Raw genomic sequence first — 23,514 nt, forward strand, 5'->3', positions numbered from 1 at the left:
GTGGGGGATTTTGGGGGCTCAGAGGGGCTGGGTGGGGGATTTTGGGGGGCTCAGGGATGCTGGGTTGGGGATTTTGGGGGGCTCAGGGGTGCTGGGTGGGGGTTCAGGGATGTGGGGTTTTGGAGGCTCAGAGGTGCTGGATATGGGGTTGGGGAGGACTCAGGGGTGCAGAGGTGCTGTGTGGGGGGTTTGGGGGGCTCAGGGATGCTCGCTGGGGGATTTTGGGGGACCCTGGGCTGCTGTCCCTTGCCCTAAGGGGGACCTGGCAGTGCAGGGTGCTGAGGAGAGAATTTCAGGATGGGGCAGTACCCAAAAAACCGCGATAAAACGAGCAATGGCACCGACAGGAGACAAAAATCTGTCACTGAAGCACTCTGGAAAAGCAGAATTACATAATCCTCCCAAAAGTGCCACTCGTGTCCCAGAAAGGGACAGTGCTGGGACACGGGGCCACGAGCAGGAGCATCCCGGCAGCTCCGGGAGGGATAGATCCAAAAAGAAATGCTCTTTTTTTGCCCTAAACCGCCAGGTTTTGGTGGAATTGCTTCCCTGTGAGGAAGAATAATCCAGCAGGAGGAGGAGGAGGAAGGGGCCGGGATGAATCAAACCCCATCCCTATTGTGCCAAATCCCGCCCCTATTGTGCCAAATCCTGTCCCCACTGTGCCAAATCCTGCCCCTATCGTGCCAAATCCTGTCACCATTGTGCCAAATTCTGTCCTCATCATGCCAAATCCTGCCCCCATCGTGCCAAATCCTGCCCCCATCGTGCCAAATCCTGTCCCCACTGTGCCAAATCCTGTCCCCATCGTGCCAAAGCCCATCCCATCGTGCCCTCTGTCCCCATCGTGCCCTCTGTCCCCATCCAGCCCCAAATCGCCACGGGCTCACCTGAGAGGGGCGGGGACTTGCCCTCATCCCTCTGCTCCATATTAATGAGCCCCTTCCTCCTCCTCCTCCTCCTCCTCCTCCTCCTCCTCCTGGGCCGGCCCTCCCGGTGTCCCGGAGCGCTGCGGCGGCCGGCGCTCGGTGCCAGGCGCGCTCGGTGCCAGCCCGGCTCGCCATGGCCCGTGCCACCAGCCCGGTGTCGCCGCTCTGGCTCCTGCTCCAAGCGTCCTGCCTCTGCCTGGCCCAGCTCGTGAGTGCCCGGCTCGGTTCCGGGCCGGAGAGGGGATTCAGAGGGGATGGAAAAGGGGGATTCGGAGGGGATGGAAAAGGGGGATTCAGAGGGGATGGAGAGGGGATTCAGAGGGGAATCAGAGGGGATGGAGAGGGGATGGAGAGGGGATTCAGAGGGGATGGAAAAGGGGGATTCAGAGGGGCTGGAGAGGGGATGCAGAGGGGGATTCAGAGGGACTGGACAGGGGGATTCAGAGGGGATGGAGAGGGAATGGAGAGGGGATTCAGAGGGGCTGGAGAGGGGATACAGAGGGGATGGAGAGGGGGATTCAGAAGGGATGGAGAGGGGATGGAGAAGGGGATGGAGAGGGGATGCAGAGGGGAAGGAGAGGGGGATTCAGAGGGGATTCAGAGGGGATGGACAGGGGGACTCAGAAGAGATGGAAAAGGGGATGGAGAGGGGGATGCAGAGGGGTTGGAGAGGGGGATTCAGAGGGGACATTCCCCATCTCCACTCCCTCGCAGTGCTGAGCATTTTGGCTTTATTCCCCCAGCGCTTCTCCCGTGTTTTTCCCGGGGTGGGAACAGCCAACCCGTGCGGACTTGGAAATTCAGGAGTTGTTGGCTAAAGGAGTTTAGTTTGATTTTCCCTCTGGAGCAGCAGTGGGGGGATTTGTCTTTCCCACTGGATTTTTTGGGAAATTTGCTCCCGTTTTCCTGGGATCTGCAGCAGATCAGGGCTGAGCAGGGCTGGGGGGGCTCTGCCCCTGCCAGGGTGGTCCCAGGACTCTGTGGGGCTGTCGGGGGGTCCCCGTGGACTCTCCAGACTCACCCAGGAGCAGGAGAAAATGGGTCTGGAAAAAGGGAAAGTGAGCCCTGGAGAGGGGCTGGCAGTGGGATTCCACCTGGGAAAACTCTCCTTGCCTTACAACTGCAAAAAAAAAAATCAGATTTTAGAGGTTTTGGGAAATTTTTCCATGTAATTCCTGAGCTGCCTGTTGGAAACTGGGGGACAACTCCTTCCTAACCCCCCCCGGGGTCCCCCATGGGCTTGTGGGGCAGGGGAGCGGAGCAGGGGGGATGTGGGAATTTCGGGAACAAGGAACCCTTTGGAATTCCTTCCTTGGGCAGCACAAAGGTGCCATTCAGGGGAGATCCCGGGGATGGGCTCAGGGATTGATCCAAGGTGGAGCTCTCCTGTTGTGTACACGAACCAGCAGCACCTCTCACCCCTATAGATTTACATCGATTCCTACATTTATTCCTTATATTTATATTAATTTTTTAAATTAATCCAGCCTGGGAGGCTGGAGGAGCTGCAGGAGTGCAGCCCAGCCACCGTCTGCTTCCCATTTCCAGCAACACCAGGGCTTCAGTCTGCAGCACTGGAATCTCTTCCCCCTGAACTCCCCGTTAGGATAACAGAGGTTTCTTTGCCGAGTCCTGTGCAAACCTCAAAGCCAGGACCAGGCTCCGGGAGCTTCCCTGAATGGAGCTTTTGTCTGGAGCCTGGGAGCAGAGCCAGCCTGGCCCAGGGAGAGCTCACACAGAGGGGCTGGGGGTCCCCACCTCATCCTGGGGTTTGGGGCGCCTAAATCCTGCCAGTGCTCCCAGAAATTCCACTCTGAGCTAAAAGGGATCTTTGGAAGGGCTGCTGTCACCCCATGGACACCCCGCTCTGGGAGTGGCAGGGAAGGGGGGACAGAGATGGGGTAGAAATGCTTGGAGAGCCTGCTCCATCCAGGCAGGAGCAGGATGGGGCAAAAATGTCACCCCACAGAGATCCTGCTCCATGGAGGCAGGAGATCCTCAGATACCAGGGAAAGAGGGAATAGAAATGGTGCAAAAATGTCACCCCACAGAGATCCTGCTCCATGGAGGCAGGAGATCCTTGGTTACCAGGGAAAGAGGGAGCAGAAATGGGGTAAAAATGTCACCCCATGGAAATCCTGCTCCATGGAGGCAGGAGATCCTTGGATACCAGGGAAAGAGGGAGATGAAATGGTGCAAAAATGTCACCCCACAGAGATCCTGCTCCATGGAGGCAGGAGATCCTTGGTTACCAGGGAAAGAGGGAGCAGAAATGGTGCAAAAATGTCACCCCACAGAAATCCTGCTCCATGGAGGGAGGAGATCCTCGGATACCAGGGAAAGAGGGAGATGAAATGGGGCAAAAATGTCACCCCATGGAGATCTTGCTCCATCAGGGCAGGAGATCCTTGGATACCAGGGAAAGAGGAAGCAGGGGTAAAAACGCTGCCATCACCCCATGGAGACCCCGCTCTGTTCCCCAAGGAGAGGGGAGAAATGGGACAGAAACTGGGCAGGGACTGAAGAGCTGGAGGTGCCAGTGTGAGAAATCCTGGATTTATTTCCCCATCCATGCCCTTGCTGGGGGATCCACAGGGGGGGCAGAGCTCTGAGCCCTCGGGGTGTTCTCCATGCCAGCTCCCTGGAAGAGGATTCCCAGCACATTCCCCACACATCTTGGGGTCTTTCCTGACGTGGATCCCATCCCTTTTTCCACAGCGAGGGCCCCCAGGAGAGCCTGGCCCACGAGGGCCCCCCGGTCCCCCAGGAGTGCCGGGAGCCGATGGCATCGACGTGAGTGAGCAGCAACCTGTGCTGGCTGAGGGAGGGAGGGAGGGGACACGGAGCACAAAAGGGACATTGTGAGCGGCACAGGGCCGGGGGTGCCGCTCCCTGCTCTTCCCACTCCTGATTTAGGGCAGACAGAGCAGCCCCAGCTCTGTTTGGTGCTGCACCCCAAATCCAGCTCCATCTCCAGCTCGGGAATTGGGGGTGGGATTGGTTTTTGGGGAATGCAGGACAGGGAGGTTGGGGTGCTGGCAGGGCTTGGGGCAGGGAGCACCCCAGAGGTGCCCAGTGAAGGGGGGACCTGTGGGGGGACAGTGACACCCCAGTGGGGTTCCTGCAGAGGGATGTGGTGGGGGATTGTGGCTCTGGATCCTCCACGGGTTGTGGGATGGGGGCCCGAACAGAGGGGAGCCCTGTGAGGCAGCAGAAAGTGCCCTTTCTCCAGGATGTGGTGTTATTTCAGTGTTATTTATACCCAGAGCAGCCACAGCGCTTCAGAAACCCCAGCACAAGCCTCACAAAATCCCAGCACAACCCTCACAAAAGCCCAGTAGAACCCTCACAAAAGCCCCCTCAGAAACCCCATCAAACCCTCACAAATCCCCAAAACAACCCTCACAAAATCCCACTTCACAAACCCCAGCAGAACCCTCGCAAAATCCCAGTAGAACCCTCACAAAAGCCCCCTCAGAAACCCCATCAAACCCTTACAAAACCCTAGCTCAACCTTCAGAAAACCCCGTTTCACAAATCCCAATAAAACCCTCACAAACCCCCACGAAAACCCTCACAAAACCCCCCAAAAACCCTCAAAAACTCCAAAAAACCCTCACCCCAATAAAACCCTCACAAAACCCTAGTAAAACCTTCACCATTCCCCCCTCACAAAACCTTAAAAAACCCTCCCAAACCCCAAAAAACCTTCACAAAACCCCACTAACACCCTCTCAAACCCCACTAACACCCTTACAAACCCAACCCACTTTCCCAGCCCCGTCCCCATCCTGCCCTGCCTGTGGGATCCAGCAGCTCCCTCCTGTCCCAGGAGCAGGACAGGGATCGGGGTCCCCAGGATGGGCTCTGTGGGGTGCCCCATCCCTATTCCAGCTCTCCCCTTTCCCCAGGGTGACAAAGGCCCTGTAGGATCTGCTGGCTCCCCGGTGAGTACCCACCCCATCCCGGTGATCCCGCTCCTTCCACGGGGCCTCCTTCCCACCTGATCCCAATTTTTCATTTTTCCAGGGTGCCAAGGGCGAGCCTGGAGCTCCTGGTCCGGATGGACCCCCAGGGAAGCCGGGCATTGATGTGAGAGCTGTCCCCTGTCCCCTCCTGGTGTCCCTGCCTGTGGGGTCACAGCAAACTGCTCCTGTCCCCAGGGTCTGCCCCACATAAAAACGTGCCCAAATCCCTTTGGGCAGGAGCTGAAAGCCCCTGGGGAATCCCAAATAAGCACGGGAAGAGCTTTTGCCACTCTTTTCCACCTTTAGGATCCCAGCAGAGCTCAGGAAGAGCTTTTGCCACTCCTTCCTACCTTGGGGATCCTAAAAGAGCTTGGGAATTGCTTCTGCCACCCTCTCCCACTTTGGGAATCCCAAAAGAGCTTCTGCCACTTCTTCCCACATTGGGAATCCCAAAAGAGCTTGGGAATTGCTTCTGTCACCCTTTCCCACCTTGGGAATCCCAAAAGAGCTTGGGAATTGCTTCTTCCACCCCTTCCCACCTTTGGAATCCCAGCAGAGCTCCTCTTGTTTCCTCCAGAATAAATCTGAAGCAATTCCCCACTGTCCCCACTTCCTTGGCACCCATAAGGTGGCACCGGTGACTTTGCCACTGTCCCCTCCTTGGCACAGCCTGGCAGAGGTGGTGGCAGGAAGGGGACGGAGCTGCCACCTCACCCTGCCTGTCCCCAGGTCCCCTGGGGGTGTGATGGCTGCCTGGGGAGGTTTGGGTGGGTTCCTGCCCCATCCCAGGGATAAAACCAGGATCAGGGATGGGTGGAGCTGCCCACGTGTCCCTGCCAGGGCTGGATGTGCCCAGGGTGTGTGTGAGGGTCCCTGCAGGGCATCCCTGTGCCGTGAAATTCCTGATGGATTCAACCCAGCAAGAACTCCTGGCTGGAGAGCAGGAGCAATGGGAATAAGTCGCCGGGTCTCTTCCCTTGCAGGGCCTGACGGGAGCCAAGGGGGAGCCAGGACCCACTGGCAGGCCAGGAGTCAAAGTGAGTGAGGGGCAGCCCCGGGCTCCTCATTCCCAAATTCCCACCTTTCCAAATCCCCATCTTCCTGAATTTCTACCTTCCCAAGCTCTCTCATTCCCAGGCTCCCTCATTCCCAAATTCCCACCTTCCCAAATTCTCACCTTCCCAAATTCTCACCTTCCCATATTCTCACCTTTCCATATTCTCACCTTCCCATATTCCCACCTTTCCAAGGATCTCACCTTCCAAATTTCCACCTTCCCAAATTCCCAAGCTCCCTCATTCCCAGGCTCCCACCTTCTCAGGCTCCCACCTTCCCAAATTTCCACCTTTTCAAGGATTCCACCTTCCAAATTTCCAACTTTCCCAAATTCCCACCTTTCCAATGATCCCACCGTCCCAAATTCCCACCGTCCCAAATTCCCACCTTCCCAAATTCCCACCTTTCCAAGCTCCCACCTTCCCAGGCTGCCCCCTCCCCCCAGCCCCAGCCTGGGGCCGTCCCTGTCACTCTGGAAGGGATCCATGGATGCAGGAGCTGCCTGATGGAGTTTTTGGCCCTGAGGCTGCATCCAGGGAGGGGGAATTGGAGCAGCTGCCAGAGCAGATCCTCCTTTTCCAGCTCCTGACTCTCCTCTTGTGTCCTGGCAGGGCCAGCCCGGACTCCCAGGGCCACCAGGGCTCCCTGTGAGTATCTGCTGCTCCCATGGGTGGGGTGGGCACCCCCCAAGTCCCCCCCGCTCCATCCTTGGTGGTGGGGTGGGAATCGCCCTCCTTGGGCAGGAATTCTGGAGGATTTCAGGAATTTAAACCAATTGTTATTTTTAATTTTGTCACAGGGTCCTTCACTGCCAGGACCTCCTGTAAGTGCCACGCTGGGGGTGGGATGGGTGGCCTGGGGTCCTGCTTGGAATTCTGCAGGAGGAGCTCAAACCTCAGCACCCCCAGAGGGGAGGAATCAGGATGGGACCTCTCTCATTCCATGAATTTCTCTCCCTTCTCCCTAAGGGGCTTCCAGGCCAGGTTGGACTTCCCGGAGAGATCGGAGTGCTGGGACCCAAGGTGAGGAGTCAGGAGGGGACAGGGAAGAATGTCCCCCTTCTTCCACCAGGAGCTGCTTCTCTGCCCTCCAGGGCTCCTGGGATGATCAGGGATGACCCGGAAATGTGGGAATGGAGGTTCCCCTGGTGCCACCACCGTGGGGATGTCCCCATTCCTGCTGGCACTCTCCAGGTCTCCACCTCCCTTCCCCATCCCAAATTCTCCTTTCCTGGCTTTCTTCCTTAGGGTGACCCTGGACCCGATGGCCCGAGGGGTCCCCCAGGCCCTCCAGGGAAACCTGTGAGTACCTCCAGGAGGGAGAAGCTTCCCCAGGCTCATCCTGGGGACTGGGGCTGGAATTCGGGCTCTGGCTCTCACCTCCCACCCCACTCCTTGCTCCCTGCTCCTGTAAAACCATCCCGATGTAAAATCCTGGAATGCTGAGGGTTTCCTTCCCTGCAGGGACTCCCAGGACACCTCCAAGGCCTGGAAGGCAGCGCTGATTTCCTGGTGAGAGCTGCCATGACTGTGTCCCCTGCTGTGACCAGGGTGTCCCCATGTCCCACGTGGGGCAGGACCCCTCCCTTCCTCTCTTCCCAGGCTTCTCCAGGTCATTCCCAACTCATCCTTGTCCTTCCTCTCCTCCCAGTGCCCCACCAGCTGCCCCCCAGGTCCCAAGGGCCCCCAGGGACTGCAGGGACTGAAGGTAAGGAAGTCCTGGAGCTGCCATGGGGGGAAAAAATGGGAATTGTCACCTCCAGGAGTGAAGGATCCTTCTCTGGATCTCTGGAGCACCAGGACAGGGAGGCCTGGAGGGAAAGGTGCTGTGGGAAAGGTCCCTGTGGGGACCCAGTCCCTTCCTGGGGGTGGCACCCTGTCCAAGGCCCCAGTGCCAGCTCAGGATGTCACCTGTGGGATTGTGAACCTCCCCAATGTCCCCAGTGGGATTCTGAGCTCCCCAATGGGATTCTGAGCCCCCCAATGTTCCCAGTGGGATTGTGAGCCCATTCCATGTCACCTGTGGGATTTTGAACCTCCCCAGTGGGATTCTGAGCTCCCCAATGTCCCCAGCGGGCACCCCAGGGTGGGATGTGGTGGCAGGGGGGCTCTGTGGGACGTGGCCACCAGGATGGTGCCACCACCCTGCAGCTCTGCCAGGGATTTTCCTCACGGATTTCCTCTCTCCCCGCTCAGGGACACAGAGGCCGCCCCGGTGCCCTCGGAGAGCCCGGCAAGCAGGGAGAGCCGGTGAGTGTTCCAGCAGATCCCAGCAGGATCCCAGCTGGATCCCAGGAGGATCTCAACAGGATCTCAGCAGATCCCAGCAGGATTCAGATGTGGCTGTCCCTGTGGGGCTGGAGCCAGGGAAGGAGTTTTGGGAAGGGAAAGGAAGAAGGGAAGAAAGAGGAAAACAGAAAATGTGGGAATGGGAGACGAGGGTGGCCTTCCTATGGTGGCTTCCTGGGCAGGGCCACCTGTCCCCATCCCCTGCCAGGTGCCAGGGGGGGCTGTGGTGTCCCCAGGCTGCTTTGTGTCCCCTCTCCCTCCAACATTCCCTTTTCTCTCCATTCCCAGGGCCCCAAGGGGGATGTTGGTGCCTCAGGAGAACAAGGAGTCCCAGGCCCTCCGGTAAATCCTTTATTCCTCTCTTCCTCTGTCCCCCAAGTGCTGCAGGACCTGGGGGTGGCCTCTTTGTCCCCAGACACCAGGGAGGTGACACTGGCCTGTCCCTGCTCCCAGCACTGGGACTGAAGCAAAGCCTCCATCACATCCCCTCCCAGCCATGGATGCCACCACCTCTCCCTCTGGAGGGCTCCATGAGCACCAGGGATAATTTGGGATAAATCCCTGCTGTCCCCTGAGTCCCCCTTGCCCCGGCGGGAATTAAAGCCACGGGAATTCTCGGAGCACTTTGAAGATGAAAAACAATTACTGGGCTGAGCCCTGCAGGCCAGGAAAGGGCAGAACTGCTTTGAAGCCAGGAGCTCTGGCCCAGGGAAGTGGCTGCAGTTTGGGCCCTCTGCAGTTATGGAACTGACGGCTGGAAAAGCACCTGCTGGGGGGCTCTGGAATTAGGAGGGATTGGAATTCCTCGTGTTTGGATTCCAGTGTTTGGTTTTGCTGTAATTGCTGCTTCCCCCTGGGCTGCTCCTGGGTTTTTTCCAGCTGAATTTGCTGTGATTTCCTTCCCTGCAGGGACCTCAGGGCCTCCGGGGGTATCCTGGCATGGCAGGACCCAAGGGGGAGACGGTGAGTGCGGGTGGCATCCCCTGGCTGCGGGCTCCAGGTGCCACTGAGATCATTCCCAGCAGCATCCCTCCACACCGGGCTGTCTCAGGGGTGCAGGGATGGATTGGGGTGGGAATCGACCTTTCCCTGCTCTCTTTGCAGGGCCCTGCTGGCTACAAGGGCATGGTCGGGAGCATTGGAGCCGCCGGGCGGCCGGTGGGTGCCCCTCCCTCAGCCCTGGCTGCTCTGGGGTCCCACTTTGCCCCCTCAATCCTTGTGTTCCTCTCTCCTCCAGGGCAGGGAAGGCCCCAAGGGACCACCTGGGGGCCCTGGTGACAAGGGAGAGCTGGTAGGTGACCTCCCCAGTGCCAGTGTCCCCTTTTCCCAGCTTGGCACTGTTCCCACATGGAAAGAACTCTGCCCTGGTGCCCTCGAGGGGCATCTCTGCCTCCCAGCTCTGTCCCCTGCACCAGCAGGACACTGACACTTGTCCCCTCCTGCTCCAGGGTGGCCGTGGCATCAGGGGACCGCAGGGTGACATCGGCCCCAAGGGGGAGAATGTGAGTACAGCTGGTGGCACCTGTGCCCTGCCTGGGCACGAGTCCCTTGTCCCTGGCTGTGCCATCGCGTGTCCTTGTCCCCTCCGGCGCACAGCTGGAATGTTCCTTTCCCTCCCCACGTTTTTTTGTCCCCACCATGAGCCTTTGAGTCCCTTTGAGGTGTCCCATGAGTGCCTCATCCCCATTTTAGGGTCTCCCGGGCATCGATGGCAAGGATGGCACCCCAGGTATCCCAGGAGTGAAGGTGAGGGAATGCCACCCGCTGGGAATAACAGGAATGACAAAGGGAACAATGTCCCTTGGCATGGCAGCTCCTGGCCACGGGCTCAAGGCCACTGTCCCCCTTTGGGCAGGAGCCCCTTGCCCATCTGTGGGCCCCCCACTCCTGGTGACACCCCCTCTGTCCCTCACAGGGTGGCACAGGACAGGCCGGACGCCCGGGAACGCCGGGACACCGGGGACAAGCTGTGAGTGCAGGACCCCCCAGCCTGTCCCCTGAGGGGTGACACCCCTCTGCCAGGGGTGCCAGGGCCAGCACCCCGAGGGGACACTGAGCTGTGTCCGGGGGTGACACCCCGAGGGGACACTGAGCTGTGTCCGGGGGTGACACCCCGAGGGGACACTGAGCTGTGCCCGGGGGTGACTCCCTGAGGGGACACTGAGCTGTGCCCGGGGGTGACACCCCGAGGGGACACTGAGCTGTGCCCAGGGGTGACTCCCTGAGGGGACACTGAGCTGTGCCCAGGGGTGACACCCCGAGGGGACACTGAGCTGTGCCCAGGGGTGACTCCCTGAGGGGACACTGAGCTGTGCCCAGGGGTGACTCCCTGAGGGGACACTGAGCTGTGCCCAGGGGTGACACCCTGAGAGGACACTGAGCTGTGCCCAGGGGTGACTCCCTGAGGGGACACTGAGCTGTGGCCAGGGGTGACACCCTGAGGGGACACTGAGCTGTGGCCAGGAGTTGATCCCGGCTTTGTTCCCTTAGGGATTGCCGGGCCAGCCAGGAAGCAAAGGTGGCCCAGGTGACAAGGTGAGTGACACCTCTGAGCATCCACCCCGCGTCTCATGTCCCGTGCCTGTCCCCACTGTCCCCTCTCTGTCCCTGCTGTCCCTCCCTGTCCCCCCTGACCCCTTTCTCTCTCCCTTCACAGGGTGAATCCGGTCCTCGGGGCCACCCCGGTGTCACCGGTGCCCCAGGGCAGCTGGTAAGTACCGAGATGTCGCCGTGTCCCTCCCGGGGACAGCTTCGGGGCTGATCTCTCTCTTTTTTTCCTTTTATTTCCCCGTTTCCTGCGAGCTAAAAGCAGAATCGGGCACTTCCTTCCCCCCCTGCTCCTCCCGGCACCCCTGCGGTGGTGACAAGGACAGGGCCACCCCTCCCTGGGGGAAGGACAAGGAGCACACCACGCCGGTCAATCCCATCTTCTGTGGGATTTTCTTTCTTATTTTTAGGGCGAGCCCGGACCTCGGGGTGAGCAGGGCCCGCAGGGTGTCCCCGGGCCGAAGGTGAGCTGGGGACACCGCGGGGGTGTGGCCGTGCCAGGGACGGCGGGTGGCCCTGACTCGGCTCCTTCCCCGGCTCTCCGCAGGGTGACAGGGGCGAGCGTGGCCTCGTGGGGCCCCCCGGGGAGCCGGGCAGAGCGGTGAGTTGTCCCCAAAGCCAGTGAGTTGTCCCCAAAGTTGGGCTGGGACATGGGGAATGCTCCGAGTTGTCCCCAAAGCCGGTGAGTTGTCCCCAAAGCTGAGCTGGGACATGGGAGATGCTCTGAGTTGTCCCCAAAGCCGGTGAGTTGTCCCCAAAGTTGGGCGGGGACATGGGGGATGCTCTGAGCTGACCCCAAAGCCACTCTGGGACACGGGGGATGCTCTGAGTTGTCCCCAAAGCCACTCTGGGACACAGGGAATGCTCTGAGTTGTCCCCAAAGCTGGGCTGGGACTTGGGGGACACTCAGCCCAGGGATGGGAGATTCCAAGCCCGGATTTGGGGTCAGTGGGACACAGCCAGACCTCCCCCTTTGATCCCGGGGTCAATCCCGTGCCTGTCCTGCTGCTGAGGGATTAGGGAATAGCTCAGGGATTAATGGGACCCCAGCTGGGACAGGAATTTCCTCCCATCCCAGGAGAGCCCAGCCCCTCTCCAGAGCTTTCCTGGAAAAACAGGCAAAACCTGATTTTTGGTGCTTTTCCTGAGGACAGGAATCCATCCCAGGAAGGTCACTGCTCTGGGCATGGCTTCGCCGTGGTTTTGTGCCCTGTGTCCCCTCAGAGCTGGGATTTAGGGAAGGTTGGGATCAGCTGGAGGATGGGAACTGCCTGTGCACTCACTGCCTTGGGGAAATTCCTTGATGGGTGATTTTCCCATTGCGTCCCATCACTCATTTTCCCATTTTCCTTGGATTTCCAGGGGCCAAAGGGTGAGCAGGGCCCTCCAGGCATCCCAGGACCCCAAGGCTTGCCTGGAGTCAAAGGAGACAAGGTGACAGCTCTGGGGACAGCAGGGTGGCTTCTTGGGGACACTGCTCTGAGCTGGCCTGATCCCATTTTTTCCTTTTCCCAGGGCTCTCCAGGGAAAACCGGCCCCAAAGGCAGCATTGTGAGTACATCCCAGGCTGTTTAACAGAGCTGGGTTTAGCAGAGCTGGGTTTAACACTGGCTCCAGGCACCTTCTCCATGAATTCCCCCCTCATCCCAGAGGATGGGGGTGACTTTGGGAATGTTCCCCTCTCTCCTTGCCTTTCCTTTAGGGAGATCCGGGTGTCCACGGCCTGGCAGGGCTCAAGGGAGAGAAGGTGGGTGATTCCATGGAATGCTGGGGGATCCCTTCCCATGCTGGGGGATCCTGCCTGGCATTAAATCCCAGCTCCAGCCCTAAATCCCTGCTGTCTCCTTTCCTGTGTCCTCTGTCCCCAGGGGGAGTCAGGAGAGCCAGGACCCAAGGGACAGGTGAGTGATGGGGGATTGGGACTGAGGGGACCCCACAACTTGGGGGGATTTGTGGGATCTTCAGCTGGATCCTCCTGGCTGAGGTGCTGAGGGAATATTTTCCCTGGAGATGGGAGCCAGTGACCACAGTCAGCCCTGGATTCAGGCTCAGCTCCTCTTTGGGATTAAACCCTGGATTCAGGCTCAGATCTGGGCTCAGCACTGGATTCAGCCTCAGCTCCATTTTGGGATCCAGCCCTGGGTTCAGCCCCAGCCCCAGTTTTTGGGATCCAACCCCAATTTTTGGGATCATGCCCTGGATTCAGCCCCAGTCCAAATTTTTGGGATCCAGCCCTGGGTTCAAGTTCAGCCCCAATTTTTGGGATGCAGCCCTGGGTTCAGCTCCCGCCCCATTTGGGATCCAGCCCAAATTTTTGGGATCCAGCCTTGGGTTCAGCCTCAGCCCCATTTGCGATCCAGCCCAAATTTTTGGGATCCAACCCTGGGTTCAGCCCCAGCCCCGTTTGGGACCCAGTCCTGTCTGTGGTTTTTGGGACATTTTGGGCTCTTGGGGTGCAGCCCCCGTGCTCAGCACAGCCTGAGCCCCTCATGCCCCTCTCCGTCCATCCCTCCTCCAGCAAGGCATCCAGGGAGAGCTCGGCTTTCCCGGCCCCTCGGGGGATGCAGGAGCACCGGGAGTTCGGGGCTATCCCGGCCCGCCCGGCCCGCGGGGGCTGGTGGGGGAGCGCGGAGTGCCGGGAATGCCGGGCCCGAGGGGCGCAGCCGTGAGTATCCCGATCCCACAAACCTCCTCACCCTCCTGCTCGGCGGGAATTGCCTCTCCTTCCCACCCGGTTCCTCTGGGAAAACACTGCTCAGCAGCTGGGATCCTGCTTCCTGGGGAGGAATTCTCTGTCCCACTGTGTATGGCATCCAAATCCGTCCCCATATAAACCAGCCAGCAGCAGAGATTTGCAGGGTTGGGATTCTCCCCTAAAACCCTCATTTTGGACTCAAATGCCATGAGCACGGAGCACTTGCCCTGGGACAGAACGGGGAAGAGCAGGGTGGGAAGGTGACCCGGGATGCAGGGAGGGGATGGGGATTGGGATTGGGGCTGGGAAGGGCTCTGGGAGGGGACAGAAGGAGCGAAATTCCCTTCCTGGCAGGGCCGGGATGCTGGGGACCAGCACATCGTGGACGTGGTGCTGAAGATGCTGCAAGGTGAGGGTGGAGCGGGGCCACCACATCCCATGGATCCCATTCCGTGGATCCCACCCCATAGATCCCATCCCATGGACCCCATGGATCCCACTCCGTGGACCCCATCCCATGGACCCCATGGATCCCACCCCGTGGATCCCATCCCATGGATCTCACCCCATGGATCCCATCCCATGGATCCCACCCTATGCATCCCATGGATCCCATCCCATGGACCCCGTGGATCCCACCCCGTGGATCCCACTCCATTGATCCCATCCCATGGATCCCTTCCAATAGATCCCACCCTTTGCATCCCATGGATCCCACCCCGTGGAACCCATCCCATGGATCCCACCCTATGCATCCCATGGATCCCACCCCATGGATCCCATCCTGTGGATCCCACCCCTTGAATCCCTTCCAATAGATCCCACCCTATGCATCCCATGGATCCTGTCCCATGGATCCCACCCCATGGATCCCATCCCGGCCCCTCTCTGCCCCACAGAGCAGCTGGCAGAGGTGGCCGTGAGCGCCAAGAGAGCCGCCCTGGGCGGGGTCGGGGCCATGGGACCCCCCGGTCCCCCCGGCCCCCCAGGGCCACCCGGTGACCAGGGACCCCACGGCCCCATGGGACCCCGAGGCGTCCCCGGAATCCTGGGAGCTGCCGGGCAGATCGGCAATGTCGGACCCAAAGGTGGGTGGTGATGGCACGGTGCCAGTGCAAACCCTCCTGGGGTGGCACTGCCACGCTTGTCCCTGTCCCGGATCGCCCATCCAGGGTTTCCATGGAGTCTTTCCCTCCTTTTTGTACCCACAGGGAAGAGAGGAGAGAAGGGCGAGCGGGGAGAGGTTGGCCGTGGCCACCCAGGAATGCCAGGTCCTCCAGGGATCCCAGGTGAGACCAGGTGTCCCCAGGTGGCCTTTGTCACCTTGGGGTGATGAGCCCAGTGGTGGCTGGGGACCTTCTGATCCATCCCACAAAAACTGCCCAGGCTCATCCTGTAAATCTGCTCGTGTTTATCCCACAAAACCTGCCCAGGATCCTCCCACAAAAAGGGCTCAAGTTCATCCCATAAAAACTGCCAAAGCTCATCCCACAAAACCTCACTTTGTCCCACAGAACCTGCCCAGGTTCATCCTGTCAATTTTCCCGGATTCATCCCGCAAAATCTTCCTAGGGCTCATCCCACAAATCTTGCATGTGGATCATCCTTCCTTTCCTTCTTCCTCATCTCTGCCACCTCTTTCCCTCTCTCTGAAATTGCTCTGCCTGCATCCCCAAACATCTCCAGCAGCATTCCCAAACACCCCAATCCTGATTTCTGAGGAAAAACCCCTATTTCTGAGGGAAAAACCCCTATTTCTGAGGGAAAACACCTATTTCTCAGGAGAAACCCCATATTTCTGAGGGAAAAAAAATCCCTATTTCTCAGGGGGAAATTGGTATTATTTCTGAAGGAAAAACCCCTATTTCCGAAGAAAAATTCCTATTTGTCAGGGGGAAAAAAAAAAAATCCCTATTTCTGAGGGGAAAATGCCTATTTCTGAGGGGAAAATCCCTATTTCTGAGGGGAAAATGCATATTTCTGAGGGAAAATCCCTGTTCCTGAGGGGAAAATGTGTGTTTCTGAGGGGAAAATGTTTATTTCTGAGGGGAAAATGCATATTTCTGAGAGAAAATGCCTATTTCTGAGGGAAAAAATCCCTGTTTCTGAGGGGAAATTCCTATTTCTCAGGCAAAACCCCTATTTCTCAGGGAAAAAAAAAAATCCCTATTTTTCAGGAAAAAATCGGTATTATTTCTGAGGAAAAATCCCTATTTCTGAGGGCAAATGCCTATTTCTGAGGGGAAAATGCCTATTTCTGAGAGAAAATCCCTATTTCTGAGGGAAAACCCTATTTCTGAGGGAAAATGCGTATTTCTGAGGGGAAAATGCGTATTTCTGAGGGGAAAATGCCTATTTCTGAGGGAAATCCCTATTTCTGAGGGGAAAATGTGTATTTCTGAGGGAAAATGCTTATTTCTCAGGGAAAATACATATTTCTCAGGGGGGGAATCCCTATTTTTCAGGAAAAAATTGGTATCATTTCTGAGGTAAAACCCCTATTTCTGAGGGAAAATCCCTATTTCTGAGGGAAAATGCATATTTCTGAGGGGAAAATGTGTGTTTCTGAGGGGAAAATGCGTATTTCTGAGGGGAAAATGCGTATTTCTGAGAGGAAGACGCCTATTTCTGAGAGACAATGCCTATTTCTGAGGGAAAATCCCTATTTCTGAGGGGAAAATGCGTATTTCTGAGGGAAAATGCTTATTTCTCAGGGAAAATACATATTTCTCGGGGTGGGGAATCACTATTTTTCAGGAAAAAAATTGGTATTATTTCTGAGGTAAAACCCCTATTTCTGAGGTAAAACCCCTGTTTCTCAGGCAAACCCCTATCTCCGCGTGAATCTCAGCACCGCATCCACCCCATCCCCTTGCCTTTCCAGGTCTCCCGGGCATCCCAGGCCACGCTGTGGACGGCAAGGCGGGCGAGCGGGGCCTGCCGGGCGCCCCGGGCGAGGCGGGCCGGCCGGGCTCCCCGGGGCCCCCGGGGCTGCCGGGCTTCTGCGAGCCGGCCGCTTGCCTGGGAGCCTCGGCCTACGCGGCCGCACGCCTGACGGAGCCGGGCAGCGTCAAGGGCCCCTCGTTCTGAGCCTTTCCACAGGGAAAATCCCTTCCCAAAGTGACCGCAACACTGCAATCCCACAGGGAGAAGCTTCCGCGCTTTCCCGGTTCTGGGGTGAGGGTGGATGTGGGGAAAACACAGCCCTAAAATAAACCCCAAATTTGGGAGCTGATTTTGTTTTACACAGTTCTGGCAGCATAAAGGAATATTTTTAAATTTTATTTAAATGCGCTTTAAGGTTCCTGTGTGCTGCCCCTGGTTCTGAGCAATTCCCCAAGGAAAATCCCTTCCCAAAAATCCCTTCCCACAACATTGCAATCCCAATCCCATGAGGAGAAGCTTCCGCGCTTTCCTGATTCTGGGGTGAGGGTGGACGTGGGGAAAACACAGCCCTAAAATAAATTTGGGACCTGATTTTGTTTTGCAGCATAAAGAAACCTTAGAGTGGGCATAAATTTTATTTAAATGCGCTTTAAGGTTCCTCTGTGCTGCCCCCGGTTCTGAGCAATTCCCCAAGGAAAATCCCTTCCCAAAAATCCCTTCCCACAACACTGCAATCCCATGAGGAGAAGCTTCCGCTCTTTCCTGATTCTGGAGTGAAGGTGGACGAGGGGAAAACGCAGCCCAAAAATGTTAATAATTGGGAATAAACCCAAATTTGGGACCTGATTTTCTTTTACACAGTTCTGGCAGCATAAAAAAAAATCTTAGAGTGGGCATAAATTTTATTTAAATATGCTTTAGGGTTCCTCTATGCTGCCAGAATCTGTAAAGGGATCTTTATGTAAATCAGAATCAGGGCTTCTAATCCTGTTTCCATCCATGGGGTTTAAAATCTGCTCCCTGCACCCTTTTTCCAAAAAAAAAAACCAAAACCAAAAAACATGGAATACATTTTATAATTCCCTGTGATGTTTGAAGGAGCTGGTGGAAATTCTCTTTTTTAGCCTTCCCTTTTCTTTTTTAAATTGGAATTTTTAAAGCCCCCCTCCAAAACCAAAATCATGGTTGGATTATTTAAGAGAATTCCCAGCTCCAACTTGGTCACTCCCAGAGCTGTAAATCTTTGTAAAATAGGGATAAAAATAGGGGTATTTTATAATTGTGATGAGGAAAACAACAATTTTTTGAAAAAATGGACAATAAAACCAAGCTGGATTCTTAATAACTGGAATGATGCGTGGATTTCTTTGGATCAAAGCAAGGCCTTGGTGGGCTCAGAATTTTGAGGGTTGAAGTTGGGGATTGGGATGAAGTTGGGTGATAAGTTTTTCTTTGAGCTTATGAGCTCTCAGAGAATTTATTACACTTGAGATAGTTTTGTTACTCCAAATGGCATAAAATTAGTAGGATGGCTTCTGGGGTAGTGTTGGAAACAGAAAAGTTTTAATGAAATGTAAAATAACAAAGCTTTTTCAGAGAAAAACTGAGCTAGGGGTAAGAGGTTTTCAGACTTACTAAAACACTCTATAAAAGTAATTATTTCCTTTGTTCTCTTCATTATAAATAATTCTATATATAGAATAAATATATATATATATTTATATTTATATATATATATAATTTATATTTATATATATAAATAATTCTAGTGAATTATTTTGTTAAGACTTTAATTTAGTCTCTGTCTAATAAGACAGCCCTAAGTTTAAAGTCTCAAAAGTTCTATTAAGTGTCTTTTTACCAAATCAAAGCAAAAAACTTCTAGGCTTTATTGCTTTTTAAAGACACAAAAGATAATTTAGTCATTCTGTCAACAAAACCCACATCACATTCCTACAGCTGGGAAGAGGGATGAGGTTCTTCATCCCATGAGGAAGCAGCTTGGATGCCATTCCTGAAACCCAAATGTGGAGATGGAGCAGCTGGAAAACATCCAGCCCTGTCCCAAATCCCAAAAATCCCTGTGGGGAGGGTGGAAGGAACAGCCTGGCTGAGCCTCCCATCCTTTTCCCTGGAATTCCCGTTGAATTCCCGTTGAATTCCCATTGAATTCCCATTTTCCAGCCCCTCTGAGAATCCCGCTCCAGCTGTGCCGCACATCTGGGCACATCCCAGCTCTTCCTGGCTTTTCTCCCCACGAGAGGGAGCTGCGAGCCCGTGGAATTGGCTCTTCCAGCCTGGGATATTCCCGAAAAACGCGGCTTTCCTTCCGGAAAGGGCTGGAGCATCCCCCGGGACCGGGCTGAAGTGGGAAAAGGGGGAATTCCCGTCCTTTGACCCCTTCCCACTTTTGGGATGGACATGGAAGGGCTAGGAGGGGTTGGGAGCTGGGTTTTGGTCCTGGAGCAGGGAAAAGCCATTTCCAGCAGGGATCAGGGGCTGAGGTTTTTTTTCCTGGAGCAGGGAAAAGCCACTTCTAGGTGAGATCAGGGTTGAGTTTTGGTCCTGGAGCAGGGAAAAGCCACTTCTAGGTGGGATCAGGGTTGAGTTTTGGTCCTGGAGCAGGGAAAAATCACTTCCAGGTGGGATCAAGGCTGAGGGTTTTTTTCCTGGAGCAGGGAAAAGCCACTTCTAGGTGGGATCAGGGTTGAGTTTTGGTCCTGGAGCAGGGAAAAGCCACTTCCCAGGACAGAGCAAGAAAAGCTCTGCTGTGTCTGTGGAGCATCCTGGACATCCAGGAGGATCCAGGAATCCTTGGGAGCTCCTGTCCCACACTGGGATGGGATGGATGAGCTCCGGCACATCCAGGGATGCTGCTGCAGCTGATCCCGCTGCTTCCAGAGCCAGCACAGCTTCCCAAAAATCGCTGAGGGCAGCAGTGAGGGAGCTCTGCCTTGGCAAGGAGCAGCTCTGACCTTCCTGATCCATCCCAGGAGCCGGGAATCCAGATCCTGGCAAAGCTGGCGTCTGGGAAGACTAAAAAGCTCGGGAATTAATTAAAATTCCAGGAAGCAGCTGTCTGGAGCTCCTGCCTCTCCCTCTCCCACCTGCTCGTGCCTCATGGATTCTCCTGGGAGCCAGCCCAGTCCTTGTCACCTCAGCTGATCCCTGCTCCCAGACATCCAATCCTCAAGATCCAAACCCTGGCCAGGCAGGGCTTCTTTGCCGTGCAAAACCAGGTGGAATCTTTCCAAATTATTCCAAGGGCTTTAAGAATCTGCTCCCCGGGAATATGGCAGGGAGGAGTCCAGCGTCCTGCCTGCCTTCGGTGGGATGGGAAAGGCTAAAGGGAAGAAAAGGGAATCGAGGAATTTGGGATTGTATCAGTTCCTCCTCCAGACCTGAGGCGACCCGCAGGAGCTTTCCTTTGCTTCCCAGCTCCTTGGAAAGCTGTGGGAAAAGAGGAAAGGAAGAATCGGGATAAATGATAGCCTGGAATAATTAAATTAAATGGGCAGAGACACTTTCCACTATCTCAAGTTGTTCCAACCTGGCCTTGGACACTTCCAGGGATGCGACAGCCACAGCTCCCCTGTGAAATCCATCCCAGCCCCTTCCCACCCTCCCAGGGAGGAATTTTTTCCCAAAATCCCATCTAAAGCTCCCTTTACCCCAAAAGGAACTGCTCCTCCTCGGTTATCCACCGGGACCGTCCTGAAATCCCACCCCGGGACGTGTCCGTGGCCATGAATAATTCAGGAATAGCAGGAAAGTTTCCCGGAGATGATGAGCCCAAATCACCTGGAGGAGGTGAAGATGAGCTAATCACCGTTTGTTCTCTCTCGATAGCTGATTAACTGCTAATTAGAATATTAAACAAGGGCTTAAATACGTAAATGAGCTTCTGAGGGTGGAGTTCGTTATTGGAAGTGCCATAAAATTCCTGATTTTTATTCTTGGATTATTGTTTGATGGGTTAGATTTTTTTTTCCTCGTAAAGAAAGGGATTTGTTTTTAAAGTGGTTTGTTCTGCTGGAATGTTGTAGGAGAAGGGACAAATGAATCCCAAACTCCATCAAAACACTGGGAATGGTGCTCCCAGCCCCACAGGCAGGATGACCAAAGTTCAGGAAGCTTCTCCAGGAAAAAAGGGCAAATTTTGGATGCTCTGCCCAAGACAGCTCCAAGATTCCTGCAGGGTGAGAAGAGGGAGTCACAGGGAATTCATTTCCATCCATTTCCATGGAATTGGCTGTGGGAATGAGGCCGGGAAATCCTGAGAGCCCAAATTAAAGGTGGGAAGGGCAGGATTGGCCTGGCAGTGGCAGGGGGGGACAGAGGGGACAGGGGTGTCACCCACGGGGGTGGCACCCAGGCAGAAAACAGGGATGGAAAGCACGGGAATCATGGAATTGTGATGGTTGGAAAAGACCTCCAGGATCATCAAATCCAACCTTCCCACATCCATCCTGCCAGGGATGCTGCTGATGGGATGAGGGCTGGGAAAACCCTTGGGTTTAAGAGAATTCCCTTGGGTTAAGAGAATTCCCAGCTCCAACTTGGTCACTCCCAGAGCTGTAAATCCTCGTAAAATATGGATAAAAATAGGAATATTTTTAAATTCCCACTTTTGGAAACGTGGGTTTTTGGGACGTGGCTGGAATGTTGGATCCCCTCCTTCTGGACCCAAACCTGACCCTGACCCCAGATCCCATCCCAGGTATCCCTGCTGGACAATTCCTGGCACAATCCTCCCTGTATGGGAAGCAGGGAACAGCTGCCACAAGGCTGTAAATGAAATAATGTTAATTAGGCCTCTTAATGAAGGTTTGTTGTGGCATTAATCAACCCCCAGGCCTTGGCAGAGGCTGGGGTTCAGCCCCAGCACTTCTGAGGAATTCCCAAAACCCCAATTCCCAAGATTCCCGTTGTGATTTTCCTTCTTTGCCCTCAAATCCTGGCAGCTGTCCCTGCTCCGGTCACCTCCCCGGGCTGCCAAAATTTGGGATGTGATATCCTTAAACCTCTCCCTGCTGCCAACACCATTTTGTTCCCATCTGTTTTCCAAGGGTTTTTCCAAAGGAGCTCAGCCCAGCCCGGCTTGGCAGCTCCATCCTGCCCCAAAACCATTCCTTGGGAGCAGCAGAGAATTCCAGAGGGGTTTGGGATGGAAGGAACCTTAAGGACCATCCTGCCACGGATGCCAGGTTTTTCCATCCTGGCCTTGGGCACTTCCAGCCACAAATTTTGCTTGGGAATCCTGCATCCATCACGGGATTGTGACATTCCCAGGAGGAATGAGCTGCTCCCTGTTCCCTTCCTGCAATCCCTGCTTGAAACCTCTTCATTCCCAGCAGCAGGAATGGCAGCAGCACCGAGGAAATGGAGGGAAAAAAATCCCAAATCCAGCAGGGAGTGGATTTGTGGAGCCAGAACCTTCTGGGGTGGCAGTGCCAGCAGCAGGAGCTGCTTCCAGCAGGATTGGGAAGTTCAGAGCTGGGATCAAGGGGCCACATCCAGCTGCTCCAGCTCCTGGCAGGTGGGAATGGTGCAGGTAATCCATGGATTTGTGTCCAGTTCCAAGCGGTTTGGCCTTCCAGGGTGTGAATTCCCAAGAAGATTTGGGAATTGTGCTGATTGTGGCAGCCCATCCCAGCTGCCACATCCAGGAATTCCAGGACAAAGGTATTCCAGGTTCAAGCAGCTCCGTCAGCCTCACCCGAGCTCTTTTTTTTGTGTCTGAACATGGATTTTAAACAATTTATTCCCATTTATTCCCATTTTTGGGCAGATCTCCTGGCAGATTTCTGAAGGAGCACTCCGGGACAGCGCCTGCAATCCCAAAGCTGTCCCAAAGTGCCAGCGTTTGTTCCAGTGATGTTTTCCAGGCACTGAGAAGTGGCAAAAGCCAGGAAAAATCAATAGTTACAATCCCAGTGGCTCGGTTCTGCCAATGAGCCATGTGCTCCCTGCTGAAAAACCCTGGAATTGTGAAGGAAAAGGGAAAAAAATGGGGGAAAAAAAAGGAAAAAAGGGGGGGAATGGGAAAAAAAGGAAGGAAAAAGGGGGGGGGGAAGGGAAAAAAGAGGGGAAAAAGGAGAAAAAGGAGCACAGAGCTCCCCTCAATGCTGTCTCCTTTTTTAACCTCCCATGCCCTGAATTCCCTTGGGAAGATCCAAGCACGCCCCTCCAGTTTGGAAGCTGAATTTAATCACCCTTTAATGGGAGAGAGGCCAAGGATTCCCAAGGCTTCCCAACGATTTGTTCCATAATCAGCTGGAATCGCCGCTGGAAAGGGCAAATGGAGCAATAATTCCTGGATGTGGAATTATTATTATTATTCCTGACACCCCCTTATCCCTCCAGCCTCAGGCTGAATTAAGGTGATCTTTAAAGTGACATTTAATTAAAGAGATATTTAATTTATAATTTAGTTTATAAATCCCAGGTGGGAGAAGGCATCAATTCCATCTTTTCCATCCCTCCCACTCTCCTCACGGGGAGTTTCCCACTTGTTTTTGCAGGAGCTTGGAATATTCCAGGCTGGCAGCTGGCTGTTTTGGGAAGGAATTGGAACTTGGGGGGATTCATTTTCAAAGAAGAAAATCCTAATTAAAAATATCTCCTGGATTTTTAAAAAATGTTTTTTTGGGATGAGCCAACTCCTGGCATCAGGGCATGGATCCCGCTGAGGAATCCCATGGGATATTCCTGGAGAAGTCCTCAGTTTACCTGATGGTCCCTCCCTGTTTTTTTTTCCCCAAAAAATTCCCAGCGGAAGCTCCAGCTCCTTCCAGCTCTCCCAGTTTTATTCCCCCCAAAAATGCCCAGGGGATGCTCCAGCTCCTGTCCTGCTATTCTCTCCATGGAATTTTTTCCTGGTGGATATCTTGCTGATCTTTCCCTGTTTTTTTTTCCCCCAAAAGATTCCCAGTGGCAGTTCCAGCTCTCCCAGTTTCCCTGCTGGTCTCTCCCTCAATCAGCAGCCACGGGAAGATCTGTGGAAGGGAGGATTTTTGGGATCTTTCCTTTCAGAGCAGTTGGGAAAGCTTTGAAAATCACCAAATCCCTGTTTTCGAGGAGATTTCAGGGCTGGAACTTGGTGGCAAAAAATGCTTGGGAAATGAGGAATTTTCTCCTCAAGA

The 23,514-nt window shown here is 55.0% G+C and overlaps 1 protein-coding gene across 3 annotated transcripts; it reads left to right on the top strand.

The window, feature by feature from the left end:
* The first annotated feature begins 823 nt into the window (after positions 1-823).
* COL9A2 (collagen type IX alpha 2 chain) lies at positions 824-17,720 on the top strand. Of its 3 annotated transcripts, none has more exons than XM_064398198.1 (32): positions 825-1,137; positions 3,648-3,722; positions 4,841-4,876; positions 4,959-5,021; positions 5,881-5,934; positions 6,565-6,600; positions 6,753-6,776; positions 6,922-6,975; positions 7,201-7,254; positions 7,417-7,464; positions 7,604-7,660; positions 8,149-8,202; positions 8,530-8,583; positions 9,151-9,204; positions 9,346-9,399; positions 9,479-9,532; positions 9,690-9,743; positions 9,934-9,987; positions 10,157-10,210; positions 10,732-10,776; positions 10,898-10,951; positions 11,199-11,252; positions 11,336-11,389; positions 12,151-12,222; positions 12,304-12,339; positions 12,491-12,535; positions 12,657-12,689; positions 13,307-13,453; positions 13,838-13,892; positions 14,383-14,571; positions 14,695-14,772; positions 16,368-17,720. In XM_064398198.1, exons 1-32 carry the CDS (start codon positions 1,063-1,065, stop codon positions 16,571-16,573), a joined length of 2,076 nt encoding a protein of 691 aa, XP_064254268.1. In that variant the 5' UTR covers positions 825-1,062; the 3' UTR covers positions 16,574-17,720. The 3 variants fall into 3 exon arrangements, 2 of the variants coding, with proteins under 2 accessions (XP_064254268.1, XP_064254269.1); XM_064398199.1 differs by lacking the exon at positions 825-1,137 and adding an exon at positions 1,596-1,987; XR_010350429.1 differs by lacking the exon at positions 16,368-17,720 and having other exon boundaries at positions 824-1,137; positions 14,388-14,571.
* Positions 17,721-23,514: the final 5,794 nt, after the last annotated feature.

Source organism: Passer domesticus, chromosome 24 (genome assembly GCF_036417665.1).
Source record: "Passer domesticus isolate bPasDom1 chromosome 24, bPasDom1.hap1, whole genome shotgun sequence".
Taxonomy (NCBI): domain Eukaryota; kingdom Metazoa; phylum Chordata; class Aves; order Passeriformes; family Passeridae; genus Passer; species Passer domesticus.

What these genes read in the sequence shown, in the direction of transcription:
- COL9A2 (XM_064398198.1), top strand. Translation starts at nt 1,063, where the DNA reads ATGGCCCGTGCCACCAGCCCGGTGTCGCCGCTCTGGCTCCTGCTCCAA. An exon ending in CAGGTATCCCAGGAGTGAAG is followed by an intron (nt 9,988 to 10,156) that starts GTGAGGGAATGC and finishes TGTCCCTCACAG; the next exon opens with GGTGGCACAGGACAGGCCGG. An exon ending in CCGGTGCCCCAGGGCAGCTG is followed by an intron (nt 10,952 to 11,198) that starts GTAAGTACCGAG and finishes TCTTATTTTTAG; the next exon opens with GGCGAGCCCGGACCTCGGGG.